Source organism: Anguilla anguilla, chromosome 19 (genome assembly GCF_013347855.1).
Source record: "Anguilla anguilla isolate fAngAng1 chromosome 19, fAngAng1.pri, whole genome shotgun sequence".
NCBI classification, from domain to species: domain Eukaryota; kingdom Metazoa; phylum Chordata; class Actinopteri; order Anguilliformes; family Anguillidae; genus Anguilla; species Anguilla anguilla.
Window position 1 is genome coordinate 4,868,590 of NC_049219.1, and position 26,971 is coordinate 4,895,560.

Here is a 26,971-nt window from a genome sequence, read left to right on the forward strand (position 1 = left end):
CCTCCCCTACACACCACCTCACACAACTGTGACTATCCTCCCCTACACACCACCTCACACAACTGTGACTATCCTCCCCTACACACCACCTCACAACTATGACTATCCTCCCCTACCCACCACCTCACACAACTGTGACTATCCTATTGATTTTTTTTACAAAATAAAAAGATCTCGCTGTTAGCCTGCAGTGTGCCTGAGGAGGCTGGCTACCTCACTGTTAGCCTGCAGTGTGCCTGAGGAGGCTGGCTACCTCACTGTTAGCCTGCAGTGTGCCTGAGGAGGCTGGCTACCTCACTGTTAGCCTGCAGTGTGCCTGAGGAGGCTGGCTACCTCACTGTTAGCCTGCAGTGTGCCTGAGGAGGCTGGCTACCTCGCTGTTAGCCTGCAGTGTGCCTGAGGAGGCTGGCTACCTCTCTGTTAGCCTGCAGTGTGCCTGAGGAGCCTGGCTACCTCACTGTTAGCCTGCAGTGTGCCTGAGGAGCCTGGCTACCTCGCTGTTAGCCTGCAGTGTGCCTGAGGAGCCTGGCTACCTCACTGTTAGCCTGCAGTGTGCCTGAGGAGCCTGGCTAACTCGCTGTTAGCCTGCAGTGTGCCTGAGGAGCCTGGCTAACTCACTGTTAGCCTGCAGTGTGCCTGAGGAGCCTGGCTAACTCGCTGTTAGCCTGCAGTGTGCCTGAGGAGGCTGGCTACCTCCATGGGCCATTCCACCTGCCCCATTGTCTGTTTGTCTGCCTGCCTGCCTATCTGTCTGCCTGCTTGTCTGTCGGCCAGTCTGTTTACCCGCCTGTCTGTATGTCAGTCTGCCTGTCTGTTGCCTTGTCTGCCCATCTGTCGGTTCACGTGCCAGTCTTTGGGTTCCCCCCTCTCCTTCCCTGTCTGTCTGTCTCTTGGCGTGTCTGTCGGTCTTGCTGCGTGTCTCCCCGCCTGCTTGTCTGTCTGTCTGCCCATTTGTTTGGTTCTACCTGCCCTGCTCTGTGTCGGTCTGAGTCCAGTTCAGTGTGCGTCTGAGAGTCCGGATCTGTGCCTTTCTGAGTCCCGTTCCTGAGTCCTGAGTCCAGATCCCGTCCCGTCCTGTCCGGTCCAGTCCTGAGTCCCGTGTCAGGGTTTTCGGGGGAAATGGACCCAAACGCAGAGTGGGAAAAACTCACAAAACTAAAAAGGTACAATGAGTGCAATACCAACAGCCACAAAGGCGAGAAAAACATTTGTGCACCACATACGCTGCGTGGAAGCAGGCAACGTCCTGGACCCTACTCAAATGAATGAGACTCACTAAAAAGCCTGGTCTATGGATAATTTCAAATAGCCCACAATTAAATCGCAATCGCTCAAACATGTAATTGTTATAATTGAGAGCTGTAACGGTACAATTCATCGGCGTGGAAACAACAGTTGAGAATTATAACGTTATGCTGTGTCAATGTATTTAATATGCTGTATCAATATTTGTTTGTTCTTGTGGAAGCATGACTCAAAATGTCCAAAAAGTCTCTCAGTGCATAACTGGCCCTACCTAGTCTGTGAGTTCAACTTCAACCTCAGTTCTTCCGATGACTTTCTCTTTGCCTCTCCCCAGAAAGAATGAGCGGGAGAACGGCAGCCGTGCAGCTGCTCGCTCCCGTTGGGGCACGCACGTCATGCATTAAGCATAATGATTGGCTGGAAAGACGCAACGTGTGTTTTTAAATGACTTTGCCTCTAAATACAGATCTAGGATCAGATTTGTGAAAAGGAAAACCAGATCCTGAATCAGCAGCCAGGGGATTTAACCATTTCCTTCCCCTTTTTTGAAATGGCGAAATTATCGTACCGTTTGGGCACTGGTTGAAAAAAAAATTCCCCGCATGAAAATGGCTTTTGTCACGTGATTTACTACGACGGTATTACGTTACGTTTATGATAGTACTATTTCATTTTGAATTTTACGGTATACCGTCATACCGGTATACTGTCACATCCCTAGTGCAAAGCATGCATTCTTGGATATAAGGTAATTTCTAGAAGGCTGAAACATGATTCAAAAGACCATTCTCTGTGGTGAGGGCATAACATGAGCAAATGTTTACATTTTCATTCTTTGACATCATTTTCTTCATCCTCACTTGCTAGCAGTGCTGTCTCGCTTTTTTTTTTTTTAATAGCACCATTGTTGCATGTTTTGTGGCTTGTTTACAAGACTTCCCAATCAACAATGAGATTGTCAGTCTCCAGAAACTAACTGTACAAGTTTAAAGCTTAATTTCTTCATATGTTCTAATATGTTTATTATTTAAGTCAGTTGAGCAACAGCCAAAATGAATTTGAGTTTATTTGTGGAGGTACAGTTTATTCAACCTTGGACTATACATCATGAGACAATATTTTACAGTAACCTAAGATCACTGGGTCATTGGCCCAATTAATATGCATTCATAGACATTTGATTGCAAAAGCAAGCTGTCAAACAATAACCACAATCTGAGTAATATTGAGTCTGACTTCAGAGTTTGTTGAGTATGTGGCTCCATCTTGTGGTGATTTATTTAAAGCATTTATAGATGATTTTCAGGTTTTTAACACCTTCAGGTTCTTGTAGGCCTATCATTAAATTACTCATTAAATGTCATTAAAAGCAAAAAACTTAAGAGAAAAGGTTAATTGAGTGCAAACAGCTGAATAGTTGTACTCAACAGACAATCAATTGAGTTTCCAACTTGATAAATCAATTTAGACTATTATCAACAATGTAGAATCCTGAGTTACTGGAACTTGTTGATGTTAGCATGAATTTCTGCCACCTTGCGCAAAGATAAGCCATTAATACTACATCTCAGGTTCATTTATCAAAGAACCATTGCAAACAGAGCCATGTATATTGGCGTGATTTAGCACACACATCTCATCAGCACACGTAGCATCAGTGAGCTGTAACTGGAAGAGTACCTATTTGCCCTCTACCTGTATAACTGTACACCGAGTATCAGTGCATTTCATTTGATTGAGTTAAAATGGGCGGTTACACTTGTTGCTGGAATCAGATGTCAGCGATCAGAGTGGGTGAGAAGGAATACAATGAGAAGTCACTCTATGGCCTTTGCATGCTTGTGATGCCCCAACTGCCTGGGATTTACCCCACTATCTGGAGTGCAAGGTAGATCAGCACAAGGTTTTTTTGGAATTTTTATTTCACGCAGGAGAGTGAAGCAGAGAAAGCACCTAACACCCCCCCCCCCCCCCCCCTCCCTTAACACAGGGCTACCGCGGGGGTACATAACGAGTGCTGATTGGTTTTAGGATTTCACTCCAACTTCTGTTCTTAATTATTCAATTAGCCTAATAGTTGTTCTTATTCAATAAGCCCGACCGTTGTTTTTATATACAGTAGTTGTTAAACAAAGGTCTAATAGCAGTAATTAGATTTTTATGCATAATTCCAAGCGTCTATAAACGGACTATCCGTAAACAATTACATGATGGCGAATTTGAATGTGAATCCTGCAAAACGGTCATACTAAATTAACTCTGAAAGAGCGGCGCTTGTTTTGGGACTTTCAAAGCTACAGCCCTGCTGAACTTGCGTTTTAAAAAAATAATTTTTAATTTAACTTCAGCATCAGATATACAAAATACAGAATATATAAAATAATATGAGAATAATAAGGAATAATAAACAAACAAATATACAACGCCAGGGGTTACAAAGTTTGACGTAAACAAATATAAAATGAGAATTATGCAGTAAAACCAAAATGCAGTATATCAAAAAATAAAAAATGTATGTATATTAAAATTATATTAGTATCTTAAATTTGGAGCACAAATTTAAGGTTTCCAAATCTTTACTACTGCTGAACTTGCGGAATGAGGAATGGCTTCTAAGGTGACGTCAGCATGAAACTCAGAAGGAAAGACGTCGTTGGCGAAAACAAACAGCTTACCGCCGCGCATATTCCAAGGCAGTGGTGTAAATACTGCGGTATATGCAAAACCTATATCATTTCTGTTCAAAATTACTTATTACTTTCAGCATATAACCTACAAAAGCACCAACCAGGCTGGCGTAACCGGTTCTTTCATCATCGGCTCTTGGGCATCGTAGTTTGTTACATTCCGGAAGTAGGCTACATGAAGCTATTTGATCGCGCCCCTTGCGTAACAAAAATATAACTGGCATGAGATCGACGAATCAGGCTCTTGCTTTACCATGACGTATTTTTAGTCATATTCCGGGTGTATTTATAGAGCCTATTTAAGCGCTGTGCTGGGCTTCCTGCAAAAAAACCGTAGGCTCTGAGACCTACTGTGTATAAATAATAGCCAATATTATGATTGTATGCCCTCCTTAAGTAATCATGGCCAATTATTACACGGGGTAGTTAACGGCTACTAAGATGTTCCTCATTTGAGATTGAGACTTATTTTAACCTATTTAAAGTGTACCTTCCCAGAAAATATTTATGATATAAATGAGTGAATGAAATGGAAAATGTTTATATTATATGCTTTAAGTTAGGTAGGGCTACATATTTGTAATTATTGAATGTCATTTTGATTTCGGTCCAACATTATACCAGGTACATCTTTGTAGCTACTTTAGGGTCTATGTACTAGAAATGGCTAAATTTTCCCTACATACGACTAGGTATTGTCTATTTTAAGGCAGCCCTTTCTATGAGACTCGTGACGCCCATTTGTCAGCTCGAGTGGTTATGATAGAAGCAGCCGGTCTGCCTTCAACACACTAAAGCCAGGGTTAATGTCATGTTTCTGCCGTCTGCGTTTTGTGTACATCCAGTGTAACACACAGAATTTAAATATCCTTTAACACAACTGAGCCGAGAAAACGAATGAAAATCGCCGAACCGACTGACCTCCCCGCTTCGCTTTATAGCTGTAGGTAAGTGGTCTGATGAGCTTCCTTCTACATTAGCTACCCGCCCAGTTTCGTGTGAGGGCCAGACGTACTCGTGTAGTGAACGGAGCAAACTAGGAGGTTTAAAAGTTGCATTGTTATTTGTTTTAATGCAAGCCGGTCGGATTCCCCGCTGCCCAATATTCGGTTTATTCGGAGAAACCTTGTTTGGCAATTTAATATTGAAGGTAAAGATGCCGGGATCGTGTCACAGAGGACTGTAACCGCACATACTTGTTTTCGGTACTTTGGACGCGGAACTGCAAACAAAAGGTAAATTAAGTCGCCGTTGGGTTGGAAACGAGGCGCGGTGGCGAAATTGTATGTTCTTTTGCACATGCATTCGACTGTATAAGGGAATTTTAGCAGTTCATTACATTTGTGTTACGTTACGTTTATAAATGTAATACAACATAACGCCCATTGGTTTCTCATTCGTACACGGCCCTGTACCGCAGACCTATGCTGTGAGCTACTATGGCGGTGTGCCCTCCAAAAATATGACTTCGTGTAAAACTATAAACTTTTTTTTTTTTTTTTTTGCTGTAGCCTAAATGCTTTTTGCGGTTTGTAAATTGTGGTTCGTTAGGCTAAACTCACACTTGGAACCAATAAACTGCATTAAGTAGTGTTTATCGTATAGGTAATCTGTCTGCAATGCCCATGTGGACCTTTTCCTGCTTTGGCTCACTGGGTAAGCTAATGCGACCGAAAAGATACCATTGACATTGAGATCATTGATATAAATCGCCAGCAAAATTATGCTGAGTTTAACTTAATGTATTTTCCTTCATAGTACTGTTTCGAAGCGGTGTGTTCTGTTTGATCTGTGCTGCCAATATGAAACAGTTTTCTGGTACTATAGGTGCACCTACAGGACACGAATAGGTCCAGATGCCTGTACGTAGTTAAATTTCAGCGTCCGTTTTTTTATTTGCTCTGCATTTGTTTTGCGTTAGTGGCTGGTTTACGCTTTTGGCAGTGGTCTTGACAGCATGTATGCGAGTCGGCCAGCTACACAATGTCACATTTGATGTGACATCTTAGCTTAATGAAAAATAAACTGTGACGGAATGTGAGCTTTCCCGTGGAGTATCTGTATTGTATAGGAACAATGTGAGCTATTGCGGTAAGCGTGCGGAATGAAAGGGGAGACGTTCTGACGTGTTCTGCCGAAACGGAAAATAAAAGCACCTCGAGTGAGTTTGAACAATGAGTGTTGAAACTATTCATTTTGAAACTATTCATTTTGAAAAATATCTTAAGTACTACGAAATGGCATCGAAGTATCTGTTATGCTGGCCCCACACTAGAGGATAATTGAGCCGATTTTGTACCCGATTCGCTCTTCCCGACAATCGCGGGGGCGTTCCCGATCCGAGGTTATCTGAACCGATTATCTGACCAAATGACCCTGTAGTGTGAGGGGTTTACAGACATAATCTTAATGTTACTGACCGGATCGGAGTCTCCCCGATCTCGAATCGTAAATATCAAACATGTTTGATATTTACAATTTGAAATCTTGTAGTGTGAAAGGAACAGCGATGGAATATTGAACAGAAACCCGCAAAAACCAATGAGAGCGAGTTGACCGGGAAGCGTCACCAACCGAATTTATTTCGGCTTGCCAAAACCAAAGAAGTTCTCTGCGGACGATATTGTTTTATACTCGATGCGGTTAAGCAACTGCACGTAGCAACAAAAGTATCAATATTATTGTATTATGTATATATGTAATTATTGTAACGTTGTGGTCTCCATGGAGACGGGGAATCGGTTTGCAGAAATAAAAAAGTCCCTGGAATCGCCACTCTAAACGGCAAGTGTGTGGCCCTGCGTCTGGGCTGAATCGTCTGGTGTGTGCGTTCTTACGATTAAAATATTAAAAACCGGTTAAATCTGTCGTTATGTCTGGTCTCCCAAGTTTTTAAAATCGGTTAAGATTTGAAAATCCTCTAGTGTGCACCAGGCTTTAGTTATTGTGTTCACAAATTTGCTCTTGAACGACGAAACAATATTTGTTTCTTGGGGGGAAAGTGCTAAATTTCTCATTTGTGTATTAAATGGCATCTCTGCCGTTCAGAACAATTGAAGAGGAAACTTTTTTTTTTTGCTCCGTTTGAATATTTATAAATGCACACATCGGTATTTTGCTATGAACAGGTTAAAAGAAATATTTTTGAAAATCACAGGTTCCAGCGCGGATGGGGACTTGTGTGTTTTGAGGTGCCTTGATTAGACCTGTAGAGAAGCGGGCGTTGGAATGGATGTTCTCTGCAGTGTCTGGTAATGGGGGTGCCAGCAGTATCTAGTAGTAGTGGATAGTAGGGGTATGACAGTTTTACAGTGTCCTATTTCAGCCACAGGAAGGTGTGAGCGTTCTTCTATATGAGAATATTTGGTATCCAACTGTCTCGGATTTGCAAATGAGAAGAGACCGTTATTATTCTATCTGGCCTGTATCAGAAGAGCCTTTTGCCCATTTTCACTCTGAAAAGGGTTTGCGTGAGCAAGGCAGTCTGTGGCTGTGAAGGGGTCCATCAGGACTGGGTGGAGTGAAAGGCTTGATCAGCTGTGTTAGCCGCTTTCCAGGCAGAGAGAGGAGTTATTCTTTCTCGGTATTTAGCCTGTCGCGTATGGGAAGGACAGGCCGTTTTTGTTGCACCTTACACCTCGTTCAAAATCCCTGAAAGTGGGAGTCGAGATTTAGCATAAAACTGGGACGAAATACAGTTTGGTCTTGCGGACAATGCAGCACTGCGTGATCTTACTTTGAGTATGCAATCCCAGGAAGGAACACCAATATTTTCTATCTTTCAACTGGAAATTAAAGATCAGTGGTCTTTATAACTGGAAGCATTATTGGTGTATTTTTTCATAACTTGGTTCCAAAAGTTTGTCCAGTTTTTAATTTCATGAAGATGCTATTTGTTTCTCTCTTCCTCGCGCTCTGCGTACCTTCTTAGATTGTGTAGGCCCTTAGATGAACCTCGTGGGATTACGTGATATTTCTAAACCTAGGCCATTTTAGTCTAGCTAGAAAAAGTATAAATAACATGACTAAATGTGAATTACTGACTGCACATAACAGTCTTAATTCAGAGGTTTGTTTGGGTCAGTACCTTTATTTCCCAGAGTTCAGTGCATGTTTCTCTTCACAGATTCAGTTGGCACCCTGTTGACAGGTTCAAGTTCAAAAGCACCAGAAACCCTCCAGTTCTTTAACATGGGCAACATGTTTTGGGTGTGTGTGTATAAATGGACTATATGTCGTTGAGCATTGTGCATACACATGAACTTCTCCAATGGTAACAGTTAGCCGGACAGTTGTGTCAAATATCGCGTTTAACTACACAGTAGCCAGCAAAGACACACGGAGAGCCAAGGACTCCAGCACATTGTTAACTTTTACAAGAGCTGGTGGTTCTGTACTATGACCTCAGCAAAAGCCTGTTTGGAATTTTTTTTTTTTTTTAACCGAATGTCATAAGAGCTGAAATAAGTGAGTAATTGTTGGGCTGCTGCAGAGAAACGGAAGATTAGAAATGGGCCTGTAATCTTTGGGCTTTCTCGGACCCAGATTTGGCTTCGTGTTTTTTTTTTAGGGTTGTTTTTGAAAGTCGGGCAGACGGGCTTTCCCCTCGGGAAGAAATGAGGCGTTATCATGTTCAAAACCAGTTCTGCAGAGCAGGTATATGTGCTGCTGCCAGCTGGAAGAGAATCATACAAACGTAGACGACGGTAGGTTAGTTAGCGTTATTGATTAGTTTGGACGAACCTGTCTTTCAGGAGTCCCTCCCCCCCCCTCCCCCGTCCCGCAATCTCGCCTTGGCTGGCAGGGATGCTATAGCTGTGCTACGTTATTAAGCATGAACTACATTCACAAGCACTAGTGTTATTTAGCATGAACTACATTCACAAGCGATCGTGTTATTTAGCATGCACTACATTCACAAGCCCTAATGATATTTGGCATGAACTACATTCACAAGCCCTAATGATATTTAGCATGAACTACATTCACAAGCCCTAATGGTATTTAGTATGCACTACATTCACAAGCGATCGTGTTATTTAGCATGCACTACATTCACAAGCGATCGTGTTATTTAGCATGCACTACATTCACAAGCCCTAATGATATTTAGCATGCACTACATTCACAAGCAATAGTGTTATTTAGCATGAACTACATTCACAAGCAATAGCGTTATTTAGCATGAACTACATTCACAAGCGATCGTGTTATTTAGCATGCACTACATTCACAAGCAATATGTTATTCAGTATTTATTTATTTATTTTTGTCCTGTAAAGGCTTTCTTGTGTTGACAGGCTGTGACCCGGAAGTGAACTGTAAGGTCACTTATGCGTTTCTTGACTAAAGTGTGATTAGCGATATCTTCCTCTCCGTCTCGTCGTCATGACTACTTAACAATTTTGTGTTGTCATTTTAATATCTTCCAGTTGTCTAGAGTTTTATCCCTAAATATTAATATCTGTGAGAGAATTCTCGCCTCAGAGCCTAGGTAAGTGAAAGTTAATACTGCCAAATTGTGGGTATACCCTGCCAAAACGCATTAGACTAGCCCAGTGGAAATGTCTGTACCTTTTTAGTTTAACTTTAAGCAGCACTTTGTAGTAGTTTCTTATATTATTTTACTGTTTTATCACAGTTTTTTTATTTATATTGTTTTATTCACATTCTCTTATTCATGGTGTGGAATTTTATCATTTATTTTATTGGTGCCATTATACTCAAAAAATGAAACAAAACTTTTCTGACAAAACGATGCGTTTCAAATAAGCGACAAACGAAAGGACACACTGTTTTGAGTTTGTAAAGTGCAGTGTGTGCAAGCCTCCAGCAAAAAGCCCACCAGTTCTCTGACCCCCACCGCCCAACCCCCATCTATAATTGGTCCATTAAAATATTGCGTTTGGTTGTGTCACAGTTAAGCTGGCGGTATACTCAGTAAGAAGAAAGAACTTCAGGATTGAGAACCACCGGCGAACATGTCCACAAAACACCGTTGTCAGTATGCTCAGCGAGAACACTGCACCGTTTAATGTCACTCCACGCCACTGGGGGGCGCAGAATACTTACGAGGCAGCTATAAAGTGGGGCTGGAATCTCGCCCGGACCTCCATCTCGCGGCTACGCCATGGATGTATAAAGAGAAAGGACTACGCGAGATCACAACACGAAACAACAATGGCGGCGGTGACAGAAGCACAAATGCGACACAGACAGAGAGAGGAGTTTAAAGTGGCTTTAGTTTATCTAGCTATGCAAAAGAAGAAAAAAAGGCGAAGGAGATGGTACGTTCGCCCTCTACCACAGTAGAGTACAGGCAATGAATGAACCGGAAAAGAAAGTTGAAGTCTGCCCTGTGAACTCTCAACCGTGACATAACCAACCAATGTGATATTTGGACCAATAGCTGAGAGGGGGAGGTCTGAGAACAAGAAAGGCATTTTCTAAAAGTTCTCCCTGGAGGTCGTCGCGTACCGCACCGTGAGAACACAACGCCGCGTCTTTTTGTTCTTCAGTTGTTCTCACTGCGTCTTTTTGCTCCAAAAAGTTCTCCTTCTTACTAAGTATAGCGCCTGGTTTAATCGACCGCGGCCCGAGTTCAGCTCTTCCTTCCCTTTCATCTCGCTAGGTAGAGTTCCGGGGGGACATCATCAGGTGCGGGGTGAGGTTAAAATTTTATTTTTTAAAGAAAACGTGAAAACAGATTTGTATCCAGTTTGAAGTATTTTTTTTTACCTTTCTGTTCTGGTATTATTGTCTGCTTTTAGAACAAATTCTGTCTTCAGTACTTGAATGTCAATATTGAGTCGTCTAAAGATTCACTGGTTCGAACCGGTGTACTGATTCCAGCTGCATCGATTCCAAAATGGTAAACTGGTCCATAGTAAGATGGAAACTGGTCAAAAAAAAATATATATGGCCATCACAAATTGACAAAATCTGTCAGAATAATATGAACCATAACCTTCTATAGCGTGGGTCCCAGTGCGTGTGCGATTGTGTGGCTCTTCAGCATGAATAGTGATATTCCTGCTTTATAATGCGTAATATCATTAGACTGTCGCCGTGGTAACTGGTGGGCGAGAGAGGGCAAGCTATTTCTTACGGCTCCTACCGAAAACAAGAAGCTGCCTGACCTTGCAGTGACCTCTTGGCAGAGAGGATTCAGAAAGTACTAAATATGGCAGAAACCTGTTGGGTGGATGTAGGTGTCAGCCTTATAATTATTATCAGGTAGCATTGACTTGAACTAGCCATCTGTGTTGGAATTGAACATTAAGCATTTGGGAGAGGACAAAAACAGCTACTCTCAGCAACTAGCTCTGGTGCGATCAACTAATTCCAATTAAAATTGAAATTGCATTTGTGTAGCACTTTTTTACAAAGGACATGGTCACAAAGCAGCTTGACAGAAACCTGGGCCTGCCCCCCCCCCCCCCCTTTTTATCCATCAGATAATGAACGTGAAATTCCCTGTTTAAAATGTACCAGATTTATTGCGTCGCCACCACGATTGTCCTGTGCCGTAAAGGCTTTGGCACAGTTAGCGTGTTCTGTCGCTTCGTTACACCGTAAGGTCAGTGGAGGATGGGCTCCCCCTTCTATGGCCAGGTTCCTCTTGAGATTTCTTCCCAAAAGGTGCTAAGTGTACTGAACATAGTTAGTCTACGTTAATATTATTTATTTTTATTTATTTTATTTTATAAACGTATCCCCGGCGGGATACGTTGCTTCTTCACGGCGGTAAGAAAAAATCCATACCGTCACAGCCCTAAGAAGTGTGTGTTAATGCATTTCCCCCTTCCACAGGTGAACGATGACGGAGTACAAGCTTGTGGTGGTGGGGGCTGGAGGCGTGGGGAAGAGTGCGCTCACCATCCAGCTCATCCAGAACCACTTTGTGGACGAGTACGACCCCACCATCGAGGTAACCTGTTCCCTTCCTGTACGGCACGTCCATTTTGGCTCCTGCTCCCGGGTGTACGGCAAGCGAAACAGGCAAAAAAACGCGCAAGTGCAGCCCAGGTCCCCGGTGCAACACCATCGCGCTTACGCTGCGTCAGTTCACCGCCAGTTGAGCGTGACTACTCAAAGCGGCGAAAGCGTAGTCTTGCGTTTGCTGAACCGTAGAATTCTGGGCTAGCGAGTCTTCCAGCACCTGCAGGGCGAAAAAGAAACGGAGGTGATGATGGTCTTTTGCGGACATGGATATGATTTGGGTCAGTCGTTTATTTTATGATGGAACTGCCATTGGAATTGGTCCTAAAAAGCCCGCCTTGATTTTACTACAAGTATGTGTGCGTGTTTGAAAAGCCCAGCTAGGGACAAGCATCGGAAATTAGCATATGCTATAAATCCTGTGATACATTGCATTGGATATTGTTTGTCAATAAGCTGTGTTTAGATGTATCTGTCCCTATCAAATAAACATTAAATAAATAAATAAATAAACAATTAGTGAAAAATGAATCGTTGGAGGCAAAAGGCAATAGTCCTACCATTATGTTAGTCGTGTTTTTGGCACAGGTGTAATTTGCTGTGTTAAGACATTGTGTTTATCACCGGTGTAACTGACTCATTAACACTAGAAAGGACAGAGGCCACGCCATCAGGCGTTTAGACTTTATTACTGAAATGACTCTGACTCCTCCTCCTTCCACAGCTTTTCCTAAATACTTGGGCTTAAAATAACTTGTTTAAAAATGTTTGAAATTCGACTCCGTGGTGATTTCTAACGTTAAAGCGGTCTTTTTGACCCAAGCAGATGCTTTCGGCAGCCTTAACGAATCAGGAAACGGCAGGGATCCACACAGCGGGGTGACCCGCGACGCAGATTGAGTCTGGCCAATTAGACGTTCTGTCTTCCGTCTTCCGGTTTTGCTGGGTCCCTCCCCCTTCTCACGGCCTCTCCGCCCCCCCTCTCCCCCCCGGGCAGGACTCGTATCGGAAGCAGGTGGTGATCGACGGCGAGACGTGCCTGCTGGACATCCTGGACACTGCGGGTCAGGAGGAGTACAGCGCCATGCGGGACCAGTACATGAGGACCGGGGAGGGCTTCCTCTGCGTCTTCGCCATCAACAACACCAAGTCCTTCGAGGACATACACCACTACAGGTAGAGACATACACCACTACAGGTAGAGACGTATACCACTACAGGTAGAGACATGCTCCACTACAGGTAGAGACATACACCACTACAGGTAGAGACATATATACCACTACAGGTGGAGACATGCACCACTACAGGTAAAGAAATACACCTACACCACTACAGGTAGAGACATATACCACTACAGGTAGAGACATACACCACTACAGGTAGAGACAGAGACATACACCACTACAGGTAGAGACAGAGACATACACCACTGCAGGTAGAGACATACACCACTACAGGTAGAGACAGATAGAAATGGGATCACAGTACAGAGAGGGTCACGGATAGAGATGGGGTCACAGTACAGAGAGGGTTACAGATAGAGATGGGGTCACAGTACAGAGAGGGTTACAGATAGATGGGATCACAGTACAGAGAGGGTTACTGGCAGAGATGGGGTCACAGTACAGAGAGGGTCACAGATAGAGATGGGATCACAGTACAGAGAGGGTTACTGGTAGAGATGGGGTCACAGTACAGAGAGGGTTACAGATAGAGATGGGATCACAGTACAGAGAAGGTCACAGATAGAGATGGGGTCACAGTACAGAGAGGGTTAGAGATAGAGATGGGATCACAGTACAGAGAGGGTTACTGGTAGAGATGGGGTCACAGTACAGAAAGGGTTACTGGTAGAGATGGGGTCACAGTACAGAGAGGGTTACAGATAGAGATGGGGTCACAGTACAGAGAGGGTTACTGGTAGAGATGGGATCACAGTGCAGAGAGGGTTACAGATAGAGATGGGATCACAGTACAGAGAGGGTTACTGGTAGAGATTGGGTCACAGTACAGAGAGGGTTACAGGTAGAGATGGGATCACAGTACAGAGAGGGTCACAGATAGAGATGGGATCACAGTGCAGAGAGAGTCACAGATAGAGATGGGATCACAGTACAGAGAGGGTTACAGATAGAGATGGGATCACAGTACAGAGAGGGGTACAGATAGAGATGGGGTCACAGTACAGAGAGGGTTACAAATAGAGATGGGATCATAATACAGAGAGGGTTACAGATAGAGATGGGGTCACAGTACAGAGAGGGTCACGGATAGAGATGGGGTCACAGTACAGAGAGGGTTACAGATAGAGATGGGATCATAGTACAGAGAGGGTCACAGATAGAGATGGGATCATAGTACAGAGAGGGTTACAGATAGAGATGGGATCACAGTACAGAGAGGGTCACGGATAGAGATGGGGTCACAGTACAGAGAGGGTTACAGATAGAGATGGGATCACAGTACAGAGAGGGTCACAGATAGAGATGGGATCATAGTACAGAGAGGGTTACAGGTAGAGATGGGATCACAGTACAGAGAGGGTCACAGATAGAGATGGAATCACAGTACAGAGAGGGGTACAGATAGAGATGGAATCACAGTACAGAGAGGGTCACAGATAGAGATGGGATCATAGTACAGAGAGGGTTACAGGTAGAGATGGGATCACAGTACAGAGAGGGTCACAGATAGAGATGGGATCACAGTGCAGAGAGGGTCACAGATAGAGATGGGATCACAGTACAGAGAGGGTTACTGGTAGAGATGGGGTCACAGTACAGAGAGGGTTACTGGTAGAGATGGTGCACAAAGTGCTGTAGTGAACTTCTAGCTGCGGGGTACGTTCGTATTTGGCTTAATGGTCGCCTGTACTGTGGACTGAACCACACAGCCCCGATGCCGGTTTGTCTTTTGGAAGGATGCTGTGAGGCCTTCTCTGCTTGGCTCAGTCAATTCAATTGAATTTTGTGACGAACAGCCAAAGAATAAATCAGAAACCACACGAGCATGACCTCTGACCTTTCAGGGAGGTTCAAGGTGAACTCTTAACGTTAAAAACCCTGACCAGACCACCGTTGAAAATGAAATAGATCTCAGACGATCAGCATTCCTAGCCATAAAGATAATCGGGAGTTAAACGCCAGGCCAGCGGCGCCGCATTCCTTCCATATTTCCACGGTTCTCGGGCGCGGTGTTGTTTACCCGCGACGGCCTGGCTCGGCGGACTCCCCCCCCCCCCCCCCCCCCCCCCCCCCCTTCTCCTCACGTCTCCGGAACGTTCCGCCTGCCGTCCCCCCAACAGGGAGCAGATCAAGCGGGTGAAGGACTCCGAGGATGTCCCCATGGTGCTCGTGGGGAACAAGTGTGACCTGCCCTCGCGCACGGTGGACACCAAGCAAGCTCAGGACCTGGCCCGCAACTACGGCATCCCCTTCATTGAGACCTCTGCTAAAACCAGACAGGTAAACTTCCCCCCCCCACCCCCCACACTCGGCCAAAACCACCATTTGGTATGTTCCGTCTCTTACCCTCAGAATAAGTAGCGCGACCTGTGTTTCGCCTGTGTGTTTCCTGCGGTATTCTTCTTGAATCACTGCAGAATTGGTGGTCCAGTATCGCCAGGTTTGAAGTTGTTTTTTTTTTTTAGCTGAACTCCTATAAATTTTCTGAATCTTGGTGATTTTGCTTTGAAAAGGGGAGGAGATATGACGGGGTAAATGGTAAATGGACTGCATTTATATAGCGCTTTTATCCAAAGCGCTTTACAATTGATGGCTCTCATTCACCCATTCACACACACACACTCACACACCAACGGTGAAAGGCTGCCATGCAAGGTACCAATCAGCTCGTTGGGAGCAATTAGGGGTTAGGTGTCTTGCTCAGGGACACTTTGACACGCCCAGGGCGGGGGATCGAACCGGCAACCCTCCGACTGCCAGACAACCGCTCTTACCTCCTGAGCTATGTTGCCCCCATATGGGTGATATCACACTGGAAAGGGGAGGAGATATAGCGGGGTTATGTCACACTGGAAAGGGGAGGAGATATAGCGGGGTGATGTCACACTGGAAAGGGGAGGAGATATAGCGGGGTGATGTCACACTGGTGGAACACATGATCTGTGGTGGGTGCTGCAGCATTATGTGATGCATTGCAAATGCATAGGTGACCACGATACCACAATATTAAATTATGATTTCTGGGTGGAGTTCACTTGCCTCAACGATCTGTTTCGCTTATCCGTGGCATCGCGTGATTGGCCGCTTTTAGTGGACCCCTCGATTAAGACGGGGACAAGGCTGTCTTTCTCCTGCCGGGGCTGGGTCTGGCTTTGGCCAGTGCTCCATCTGTCCTCTGGGTGGCGCTGGGTCTCCTGTAGTTCTGTAGGCCTGTGGTGTGTAAAATAGCTGCTGGTGCATTGGAAGAGTACTCCTGTAGTTCTGTAGGCCTGTAGTGTGTGTTATAGCTGCTGGTGCATTGGAAGAGTACTCCTGTAGTTCTGTAGGCCTGTAGTGTGTAAATTAGCTGCTGGTTCATTGGAAGAGTACTCCTGTAGTTCTGTAGGCCTGTAGTGTGTGATATAGCTGCTGGTGCATTGGAAGAGTACTCCTGTAGGCCTGTAGTGTGTGATATAGCTGCTGGTGCATTGGAAGAGTACTCCTGTAGTTCTGTAGGCATGTAGTGTGTGCTGTAGCTGCTGGTGCATTGGAAGAGTACTCCTGTAGTTCTGTAGGCCTGTAGTGTGTGATGTAGCTGCTGGTGCATTGGAAGAGTACTCCTGTAGTTCTGAAGACCTGTAGTGTGTAAAATAGCTGCTGGTGCATTGGAAGAGTACTCCTGTAGTTCTGTAGGCCTGTAGTGTGTGATATAGCTGCTGGTGCATTGGAAGAGTACTCCTGTAGTTCTGTAGGCCTGTAGTGTGTGATATAGCTACTGGTGCATTGGAAGAGTACGCCTGTAGTTCTGTAGGCCTGTAGTGTGTGATATAGCTGCTGGTGCATTGGAAGAGTACTCCTGTAGTTCTGTAGGCCTGTAGTGTGTGATGTAGCTGCTGGTGTATTGGAAGAGTACTCCTGTAGTTCTGAAGACCTGTAGTGTGTAAAATAGCTGCTGGTGCATTGGAAGAGTACTCCTGTAGTACTGTACTCAAAAAAAAAAAAAAAAAAAAAAAAAAAAAAAAAAAAAAACCGCTGTGTAAGTCACTCAGAATAAGAGCGTCAGCTAAATGCCTGTAATGTAATGTAATGAATTGCAGCCCCTTGTATACACAGTCTCTCAGTTTAGGGGAGCAGTAGTGATCGGACAGTTGGCTGCTTTCTTGGCCAGATGTGTGTTATTGCATCATTACTTCATGCATGAGACCGCTAACAAAAGCAGTTAATTTTGAAGGTTTGGAATTTGCATTTGAAGTTGTTACTGTCGTCTCTCAACATGAGAACCGTGTGTCAATGCCATCGTGGGATGAAAATCTGAATAAATTCATTGGATGCAGAGCCAAAAACATTGTGTATGTCAAAATCAACTGTTGGGTACATTAAGAAGCAAGAACACTCTGGCAAGCTCTGCGATAGCAAACAAAACGGTACACCACGGAAGACCACTGTTTTTCACTGTTGGAACAGATCAAGAGCACTCTCCATGATGTAGGCATAGATGTTTCAGAGGCTAAAATAAAGACTACACCAGCATATAACCTCTGAGGGTTTACTGCAGGATGCAAACCACTGTTAATAAACCTCAAGAACAAAAAACAGTTTTTTGAGTTCTGGGACAGTCTGATGGGACAGGTGAGGTGAGTATTAGCCTGTGCCCGAGTGATGGAAAGGAACTGCTCCTCACATTCGTGAAACGTGGCAAAGGGAGCGCTGCGGTTTTTTGTTAATGTATGGCTGCCCCTGGAACCGACTTGTCTTTACTGATGCGATGGGGGACCAGTGTACAGAAACGTCTTACCTGATCAGATTCAACCAGAATGCCAGAAAACTCATTGGACGGCGCTTTACCTTGCTGCAGGGCCATGACCCCAGATGCCCTGCTGAAGCAACCAAGGAGTTTTTCAGGGCCAAAAAAAAACCGTGGACTATTATTAACCGGCAAAGTCGATCACTCAATCTGCATCCACCAGACTGGATTTCTGCAATACAGGCTTTGTGGAGCATCACCAGGGAAGGTGCCCAGTGCCTGGTGATGTCTCTGGGTCACCGACTCAAAGGCAGTCATCCAGCGCATAGGATTTGCAGCAAAGTATTAAACACGATGACTTGGAGATTATGTTAATTTGTCCAATTACTTTTGGTCCCCTAAACGGGGGGACTATGTATAAAAAGTTGTGGAATTCCTACATCATTTTTAATATTATTATTATTATTATTATTAATATTATTATTATTTATTCATTTACCGGGGACAGTGTACAATTAAAGACATTTATTACAAACACGCGATGCGTTGCTCCCAAATTTAGCAAAAGGCTATTTTTTCAACAGTGTAACTATTTGCTGTTTCTGTTGAATGGTGTGTTCTGAAGGTGTTTGTTGAATGGTGTGTTTTGAAGCTGTTCGTGTTTATTGATGTGTTCTGAAGATGTTGAATGGTGTGTTCTGAAGCTGTTTTACAGAGCTGAAACATGAAAAAGTTGCATCCCTGTTGAAATACCTATGGACTGCACTGTACATTTACAGTACAAATATCAGTATATGCTGATTTATCGGGTAACAGTACGTTTGTAAATGAGTCTGTTCTGCTTGTATCTGAAGAGAGGTAGAGTTCTGGCTACGTCGTAACACCGGCAGGGGGCTTACTGTGGCGCCAGGATCTTGCTTCAGAAAAAAATCTCTCTTCCGCTTTCTGTGATCGCCTCTGAATCGTGTGTCCTGTCACCTGCGATCGCTTCACTGCTGTCTGGTGTGATCGGTGCTGTCTGGTGCGATCGGTGCTGTCTGCTGCGATCGGTGCTGTCTGGTGCGATCGGTGCTGTCTGGTGTGATCGGTGCTGACTGGTGTGATCGGTGCTGACTGGTGTGATTAGTGCTGTGTGGTGCGATCGGCGCTGTCTGGTGCGATCGGCGCTGTCTGGTGCGATCGGCGCTGTCTGGTGTGATCGGTGCTGTCTGGTGCGATTAGTGCTGTCTGGTGCTGTCTGGTGTGATCAGCGCTGTGTGGTGTGATTAGTGATGTCTGGTGCTGTCTGGTGCGATCGGTGCTGCCTGGTGCGATCGGCGCTGTCTGGTGCGATCGGCGCTGTCTGGTGCGATCGGCGCTGTCTGGTGCGATCGGCGCTGTCTGGTGCGATCGGTGCTGTCTGGTGCGATCGGCGCTGTCTGGTGCGATCGGCGCTGTCTGGTGCGATCGGTGCTGTCTGGTGCGATCGGTGCTGTCTGGTGCGATCGGTGCTGTCTGGTGCGATCGGTGCTGTCTGGTGCGATTGGTGCTGTCTGGTGCGATTAGTGCTGTCTGGTGTGATTAGTGCTGTCTGGTGTGATTAGTGCTGTGTGGTGCGATCCGCGCTGTCTGGTGTGATCGGCGCTGTCTGGTGCGATCCGCGCTGTCTGGTGTGATCGGCGCTGTCTGGTGCGATCGGCGCTGTCTGGTGCGATCGGCGCTGTCTGGTGCGATCGGCGCTGTCTGGTGCGATCGGTGCTGTCTGGTGCGATCGGCGCTGTCTGGTGCGATTGGTGCGATCTGCGCTGTCTGGTGCGATCGGCGCTGTCTTGTGCTGTCTGGTGCGATCGGCGCTGTCTGGTGCGATCAATGCTGTCTGGTGCGATCGGTGCTGTCTGGTGCGATCGGTGCTGTCTGGTGCGATCGGTGCTGTCCGGTGTGATTAGTGCTGTCTGGTGTGATCCGCTCTGTGTGGTGCGATCGGCGCTGTCTGGTGCGATCGGCGCTGTCTGGTGCGATCGGCGCTGTCTGGTGCGATCGGCGCTGTCTGGTGCGATCGGCGCTGTCTGGTGCGATCGGCGCTGTCTGGTGCGATTAGTGCTGTCTGGTGCGATTAGTGCTGTCTGGTGAGATCGGCGCTGTCTGGTGCAATCGGCGTTACTGATAGTTACTGGATCCAACCCTCCCCTCCCTCTGCTCACAATGTGGTGCTGTTCCCCTCCTTTACAGCTCATTGAAAATGGATTAATTATTATTATTATTATTTTATTTATTTATGTATTTTTGCATGGGACGGTGTTTGCGCATGCGTTGAGTTCTTCTGCTGAGAGTGAGACTTCACGTATATAAAGTAGGCGGAGACATTACGAGCCCTGCCCCGTCATAGTGTTATTCAGTGGGGGGCAGAGTCTTTTGATTGGTTGCTGCAGGTAAGCAACTGGTAGCCCCGCCCAGTGTGAGACGTGCAGAGCTTGAATGTGACGCTGCGATTGGCTGCCGCCGTGATTGGCATGGAGATCTTGCTGCTCTGGGTGCTTCTGATGGACGTTTGATCGAGCGGTCCAAATGCGGTCTGTTCCTTCAAGCCGGTCAATCTCTCCCTCTTCGTCTCCCTCTCTCTGTCTCTCTGCATTGCTCAAATCACAACTCCTAATGGTTCTGGGGGTGGGGGGGGGGAAGTGGGCTCTGTGATTCGGCCTCCCTTTTCGACCTCAACCACCACAAGCTCAAATCTCCGCTAAAATCACACGGGCCAGAAAGACAGCCAGCCGGAGTTTGACTGTTACGTAAGGCCAATCCTTAAAAGTGCAATTTGTCTTTTTAACCTCAAAGGACCAAAAACGGTCTTTAAATTTGTTTTCTATCACAAAAGAGAATCTGGTAGAATCCAGGCCCTTATAATCACATTATTACATTAGGCTAAATTACATGGGCTTCCTTTAGCTGCCATTCTTATCCGTAGTGACAGGGAAACACCCAAGCTCCTTAACTTAACTAGGCTAAACTTTAAAGGAACATCTTGGAGAGAATAAATTTGGGATGTGGTTTTATTTTAATTTTTTAAATACAAGAAATCAAAGACTCAAACAGGTAGCTTCTTATTGCTTTGCTAGAACCATGATTCCTCCCCCCAACCCTCACCCCCGCAGTGCCGCTGCAGTAACACTGCAGGAGTTGTGTTTTTGCACTGCAGAGAGTGGAAGATGCCTTTTATACACTGGTGCGGGAGATCAGGGAGCACCGGCTAAATACGCTAAGCAAGGAGGAAAAGACTCCGCGCTGCGTGAAGCTTAGGAAGTGCGTTGCGATGTGAAAGGGGTAAGTGCGCCCCGGCGGCCGCCGTCGTCTCCGCACCCGGAAAGCTCCGGAAAACCACTGAAGGGGGGGGGAGGGGGGGGCGCCGGTCACAACGCACCTCATCTGACATCACCACCTGCCCTCCTCCACTCTGGAGCCACGTCTTTACCAAATTCGTTTTTTTTTTTTGTTTTGTTTTTTCTCTCTCCAGATGCTGTATTTAAAGCCCTGACCGTTTCCTTCTCTCTCTCATTGCTCACTTTTTTTTTCCCCCACCGCAGGGTGTGGACGACGCCTTCTACACGTTAGTGCGGGAAATCCGCAAGCACAAGGAGAAGACCAGCAAAGAGGGGAGGAAGAAGAAGAAGAAGAAGTCGAAGGCGAAGTGCGTGGTCATGTGAACAGCCGTCCCTTCTCCCAACGAGGAACTAAAGAAACGACAAACGACGACAGAAAAAGAAAAAAAAAAACAAATTCTTAAAATGTGCCTAACTGAAAGTATTATTTTGTACATTTAACACTAAATTATTAACTCCTGTTTTCAATCGGTGTCACAAACGGTTGCCGGGACGACGTTCTCTGCGGTTGGCTAACTGATACAAGCCCAGGTTAGCCGGAGTTCTCCTGAGTGCCAGGGGTTTGTGTAGCCCTTTACCATGATAGGGTCACCAGACTATTGAAATTTAATTGCGGTGCGGCTGTTGATGGAATCGGAAATGGACCTTAGTGATAGCTTGAGGGTATTTGTGTGGCATTTTAAGACTTGGTGTCGGGTATTTGAATTGTAATAATAAACGAGAAAAGAATCTCTGCAATGCTGGGGACTGACTGTTAGCTCTGCTCTCTCAAAAGTGGTTGTCAGTGAAATATGAAATATGGCCTAATAATAATAATAATGATGATGATGATGATGATAATTATAAGGGGGCCAATCACCTTTAGCCATAACTGTGGGACTTGTGGTCGTTGCACATTTGTCATTAACCAACCGGCTTAGCAAAGTCTTAATGTGGGCCTCATAACGGGAAGAAATTATGACAAATTAAAAACTGAAATCTTAGTCGCCCCCATCCCACCCCCACAAAAAAAAAAAAAAAAAATTATACAACCGTTTTGTTCAATGCCACAGTAATGGCACTGCTTGATTTACTTATTTATTTTTCGGTTTGAGTTTTTGCCCCTCTTCCCTGAAACATCTTCACGGAGGTCTGTCTGAGAGCCCGTCGCTGCGATCGGAAAGCGGTTTACTGGTCGTGCCAAAGAATCTCACCACACTTTAAATACATCATCTTGGGCGTGGTCAAGAAATGTAAACCGTATTATGGGTCGAGCCTAACTTCTAATGGATCGTAAAGGTAACCAGCTAGTAATCCATAGAGTCATTAGCCTATTAAGACTGGCTAAAGGCAAATGTGATGGCATACTCGGTCATTAGCCTATTAAGACTGGCGATGTTAATTCTGAGAGATTTTTTTTCTTCAGATAGGGCCTGGTTGAGGGAGCCAAAGGACTGTTCTAGAAAGCGTTTCTCGAAAAGATGAATCGCTGTGGCTAATTACTGTGTGCCATAAACAAAGGAAGCGGCACATTGAGCCTGAAAGAGCTCAGAGGCTGGGGTTAACTCTTGGGCTGTGGCTCTTGGGCTGTGGCTCTTGGGCTGTGGCTCTTGGGCTGGGCTCTTGGGCTGGGCTCTTGGGCTGTACTCTTGGGCTGTGCTCCTGGGCTGTGCTCTAGGGCTGTGGTCTTCATGTGACCAGCAGTGCATTACCCAGGTATATGTGGGAAAAACACATTAGTCCTGACATTGACAGAAGAGTAAGAATAGCGAAGGCAAAGACAGAACCTTTTGTTCCTCTCTCTTTTTATCACTTTTTATCCTGGATTCTTTCCCCTCGTGCTCATGTGGAATTTCATGGAATGGCTAGGGCAATTCCAGAACCATCCAGAGTCTTCTTCCATTGTCCTGCTTGCTGTTTGTCCCTCCTTGACCTTGATTTTACTTTTCCAAAGAGTCTGCAAAGTACTAATTTGAAAAGTCATTCAAGACTATACATTTTAATTGCCTGAAATATCCTTCATCCCTTGGAAAATAGGGCCAATTAAAAACACACTAAAACTTATAAAAAAAATAAGTGAATTATATGTTTAAACTTTGTAAATATGAGCAAGATCCAACGCATACATTTTCTATCATATCTTTTTTCCTGGATTGATTTTAATTGTGTTTGGTGGTAATTTAAATTCTTAAGTTTAGTTTTTAGACAATTTGGCGATACTTAGCATCAAGCGGCACATAGACTAACAAATCATAATTTTTTGGTTTTAACAAGTCTGCTTGAAAAATATTTCTCTGTCCTTGAAACTGGCTGAAGCAGGTGGGAGGAGCTCAATTGACCAATCCAGTCGAATATGCAAATGACAGCCGATTTTAAATATCGCAGCACTGGTAGCATAAGCAATATCCTGAGCTTCCGAGTGACCCAGTAAATAAAGGGGACTTCGGCAAGTACCGGCTAGGCTACGCGGTCACGAGTTCAAGTCTGGCTGCGATGGGCGACGCCCTGCCCGAGAGAGGTTAGCGACGGAAGGCGACGTTTTTCCTGCGTCGCGCGACACGAGCTCGGGCGCGACTCGTCGTCGGTGGAACTCGACTTTGGGCGGCTAATCGTGCTAATCGTGCTAACCGTCTCCGCGCTCCTCCTTTCAAACTAAAACCCGATCGACTGGAGAATCGGCAGATGACCCGGTGACGGGTCTCGCTGCCCAGCGTTCCCTTCTGCTAAGGACCGGACGTGAACACGGGCAGCGTTTGGTTACTTTTAAACTGTATCGCGGACGGCACGCATGTGCATATCGGAACAGGCGCCGATTTGGTTAATATTGCCATCTTTTTAAGGCAAAGTGCCAAAACAAGCCACACCTAAGTCCTGCACACTTTTATATGCCATTGAGGCAATGGTTTAGTAAGTATGTTTAGCAGCGTAAGAATATGCATATATACCCTTTAGTCTCTTAAATACTCTTTATTTATATTGAGCGCTATATTGGGGACAAACATGGAAGTCACTGACAACAGCATCTTCATCTGGAACAGTTCTAAGAAGTAAACATGAGACCTTTTTCTTGGTAAATATTTCACAAATTAGTTTTTTTTTTTTTTTTTTTTTTTTAAATATATTTGGGGCTCTTATCAGCTATTCTTTCTAAGCTTGCGTTGAGGACTAAGGAAAACGTAAGGAGAAGTGCAGCAGCTCTAAGCACCTGTTGGACCCAAAGCGAAAAGCAATAATGCATTTTACTGAAGCGGAAACAAACTGCGCAGCAAAAGTGGGTGGAGCTGCCGCGCGCTGACAACCAATTGCGGTGGTTTCGGATAGAGATCCTGAGCGTTTCGGTTGGTTTAGCTTTCAGACTTATCGGTGATTTGGGTAGCTCATTGTAGCAACACCCAAGTAAGGGGCTCACGAAGCCTCGTTCTCCATCGCCAAGAGTCTGTATTAAATGGCCTGTAACGGATGGCAAGGTTTTAAGAAGCATACCGAAAATTGATTCCTAATAGTGCATAAGCATTCTCTGACCTTGACCCAGCTATATCTTGTTAACATCTTATTTTCTCCTTTGAAACTTGTATTGAGTGTATTTAGTTGTATGTTTTATAATTACGGTGAATATTGCTGCATATCAGAGCCCAGCTAACACAGAACGTCCTCGCGACGTTACTGGAATGTCTTGTCGATGCCATAACGTTCGCATGACGTCGCGGCAACGTTTTGAGAACGTTTCGTGCTTGCTGGGAAGTAACACTCCGCGGTTCTGAAATGTTTCCTTCCATGTTAGTAAAACTTTATTTTTTTGTTCTCGTCTCCATTCGGTTTGTTTAAATGTGTGATGTTTACCTGGAATGCATTTAAACAACCTTTGTATAGATACAGTTCTGAAAGGTGCAGTTTGCTTTTTGTGTGTGTGTGTGTGTGTGTGCATGCGTGTGTGTGTGTGCCTGCGTGTTTGCGTGTGCGTGCGTGCGTGTGTATGTGTGTGCGTGTGTGTGTGCCTGCGTGTTTGTTTGTGTGCGTGTGTGTGTGTAAATTTGACCTTTTCCGGGGAAACAAAACTGTTTTAGTCTGGTTTTGGAATTTTGTCAGGGTGTGAATCTGGAATGGAGATGGGTCCTGATTGGGCAGAAAAAATGACCACTGTGTGACGCCATCCTTTAATGTTTTCTTGGAGTATGCGGTATGTAGGGAGAAATTTCACGACTCCTATTTAAGGTATAATAAAGAAATGAAAGTAAAATGTTAAGCGTGGGGGGCCTGTTTTTTTTTATCATTTCTTTGGGATTTTAGTCTTCTGGCCTTTACATTGGCCTGTGAGGAGCCATAACCGCTGCATTTAGTCTCTGCAGTATATGCTGCATTTAGTCTCTGAAATAAATGCTGCATTTAGTCTGTCTGCAATAAACGCTGCATTTAGTCTCTGCAGTAAACGCTGCATTTAGTCTCTGCAGTAAACGCTGCATTTAGTCTGTCTGCAGTAAACGCTGCATTTAGTCTCTGCAGTAAACGCTGCATTTAGTCTGTCTGCAGTAAACGCTGCATTTAGTCTCTGCAGTAAAAGCTGCATTTAGTCTCTGCAATAAATGTTGCATTTAGTCTCTGCAATAAACACTGCATTTAGTCTCTCTGCAATAAATGCTGCATTTAGTCTCTGCAGTAAACGCTGCATTTAGTCTCTGCAATAAACGCTGCATTTAATCTGTAGTAAACGCTGCATTTAGTCTGTCTGCAGTAAACGCTGCATTTAGTCTGCAATAAACGCTGCATTTAATCTGCAGTAAATGCTGCATTTAGTCTGCAGTAAACACTGCATTTAGTCTCTGCAGTAAAAGCTGCATTTAGTCTCTGCAATAAATGTTGCATTTAGTCTCTGCAGTAAACGCTGCATTTAGTCTCTGCAGTAAATGTTGCATTTAGTCTCTGCAATAAATGTTGCATTTAGTCTCTGCGGTAAACGCTGCATTTAGTCTCTGCAATAAATGTTGCATTTAATCTCTGCAATAAACACTGCATTTAGTCTCTCTGCAATAAACACTGCATTTAGTCTGCAGTAAACGCTGCATTTAGTCTGTGCAATAAACGCTGCATTTAGTCTCTGCAATAAACGCTGCATTTAGTCTCTGCAGTAAACGCTGCATTTAGTCTCTCTGCAATAAACGCTGCATTTAATCTGTAGTAAACGCTGCATTTAGTCTGCAGTAAACGCTTCATTTAGTCTGTAATAAGCGCTGCTCTAGACGTAAATGAGACAATGCCAGACCTTCTGCAGGAGCTTCCAGACCCGACTGGCTTTGGGGGAAAGAGTGGTCTCTTACAGATGAGGTGAGTTCACTTTTTTTCTCTAAGAATGACAATCGCAGGAAAAGTACATATTTATTACAAGCAAAATAGGAACGTGTGGTAGAGATAAAATAAGGACTTTAAAAATAATATTTTTACCTGCTTTTGTATTTTTTTAATGGTTGGTACTCTGATCCCCAATGGGAAGGACATTCTACAATTTAGGTGCATAAAACTGAATGGAGTTTCCCTGTATGCTGTAAATGTGATGTTTGTCTTTATAACACCAAAGCCTGCAAACCTGAGGAAGTGGTATGTGGTATCCAACTAAAAAGTTTAGTGCTGTACGTATTTCTGGTGTTCAAACATTAACCCCATACGCACCGGCCCGTGTTCAGGTCAAAATGGGTTTATACATTCATTCCGTTTTGTTTTATGGTGAAATTTTCTATCAATCTGGTCCCACTGTACACCGTTTGAAAGTGTTAAAACTCATGGTTCCATATAAACTATTTTACAATACGAGTGTTTTAGCAACAACAGTTCCTTATTTTGTAATAATGGGGTGGCAAATCAAGC

General features: G+C 44.7%; 1 protein-coding gene across 4 annotated transcripts; it reads left to right on the forward strand.

The window, feature by feature from the left end:
• The first annotated feature begins 4,309 nt into the window (after positions 1–4,309).
• LOC118218999 (GTPase KRas) lies at positions 4,310–25,358 on the forward strand. Of its 4 annotated transcripts, XM_035401769.1 has the most exons (6): positions 4,310–4,879; positions 11,745–11,862; positions 12,871–13,049; positions 15,181–15,340; positions 20,956–21,080; positions 21,341–25,358. In XM_035401769.1, the coding sequence occupies exons 2-5, from the start codon at positions 11,752–11,754 to the stop codon at positions 21,073–21,075; spliced, it is 570 nt and encodes a 189-aa protein (XP_035257660.1). In that variant the 5' UTR covers positions 4,310–4,879; positions 11,745–11,751; the 3' UTR covers positions 21,076–21,080; positions 21,341–25,358. The 4 variants fall into 4 exon arrangements, with proteins under 4 accessions (XP_035257660.1, XP_035257658.1, XP_035257656.1 ...); XM_035401767.1 differs by lacking the exon at positions 20,956–21,080 and having other exon boundaries at positions 4,330–4,875; XM_035401765.1 differs by lacking the exon at positions 20,956–21,080 and having other exon boundaries at positions 4,331–4,879.
• The last annotated feature ends 1,613 nt before the right edge of the window (positions 25,359–26,971 follow it).

Excerpts from the sequence above, each read along its gene's own strand:
- LOC118218999 (XM_035401769.1), top strand. The coding sequence starts at position 11,752 with ATGACGGAGTACAAGCTTGTGGTGGTGGGGGCTGGAGGCGTGGGGAAG. Across the intron at positions 11,863-12,870 it reads AGTACGACCCCACCATCGAG|GACTCGTATCGGAAGCAGGT; the intron begins GTAACCTGTTCC and ends CCCCCCGGGCAG. Across the intron at positions 13,050-15,180 it reads GAGGACATACACCACTACAG|GGAGCAGATCAAGCGGGTGA; the intron begins GTAGAGACATAC and ends TCCCCCCAACAG.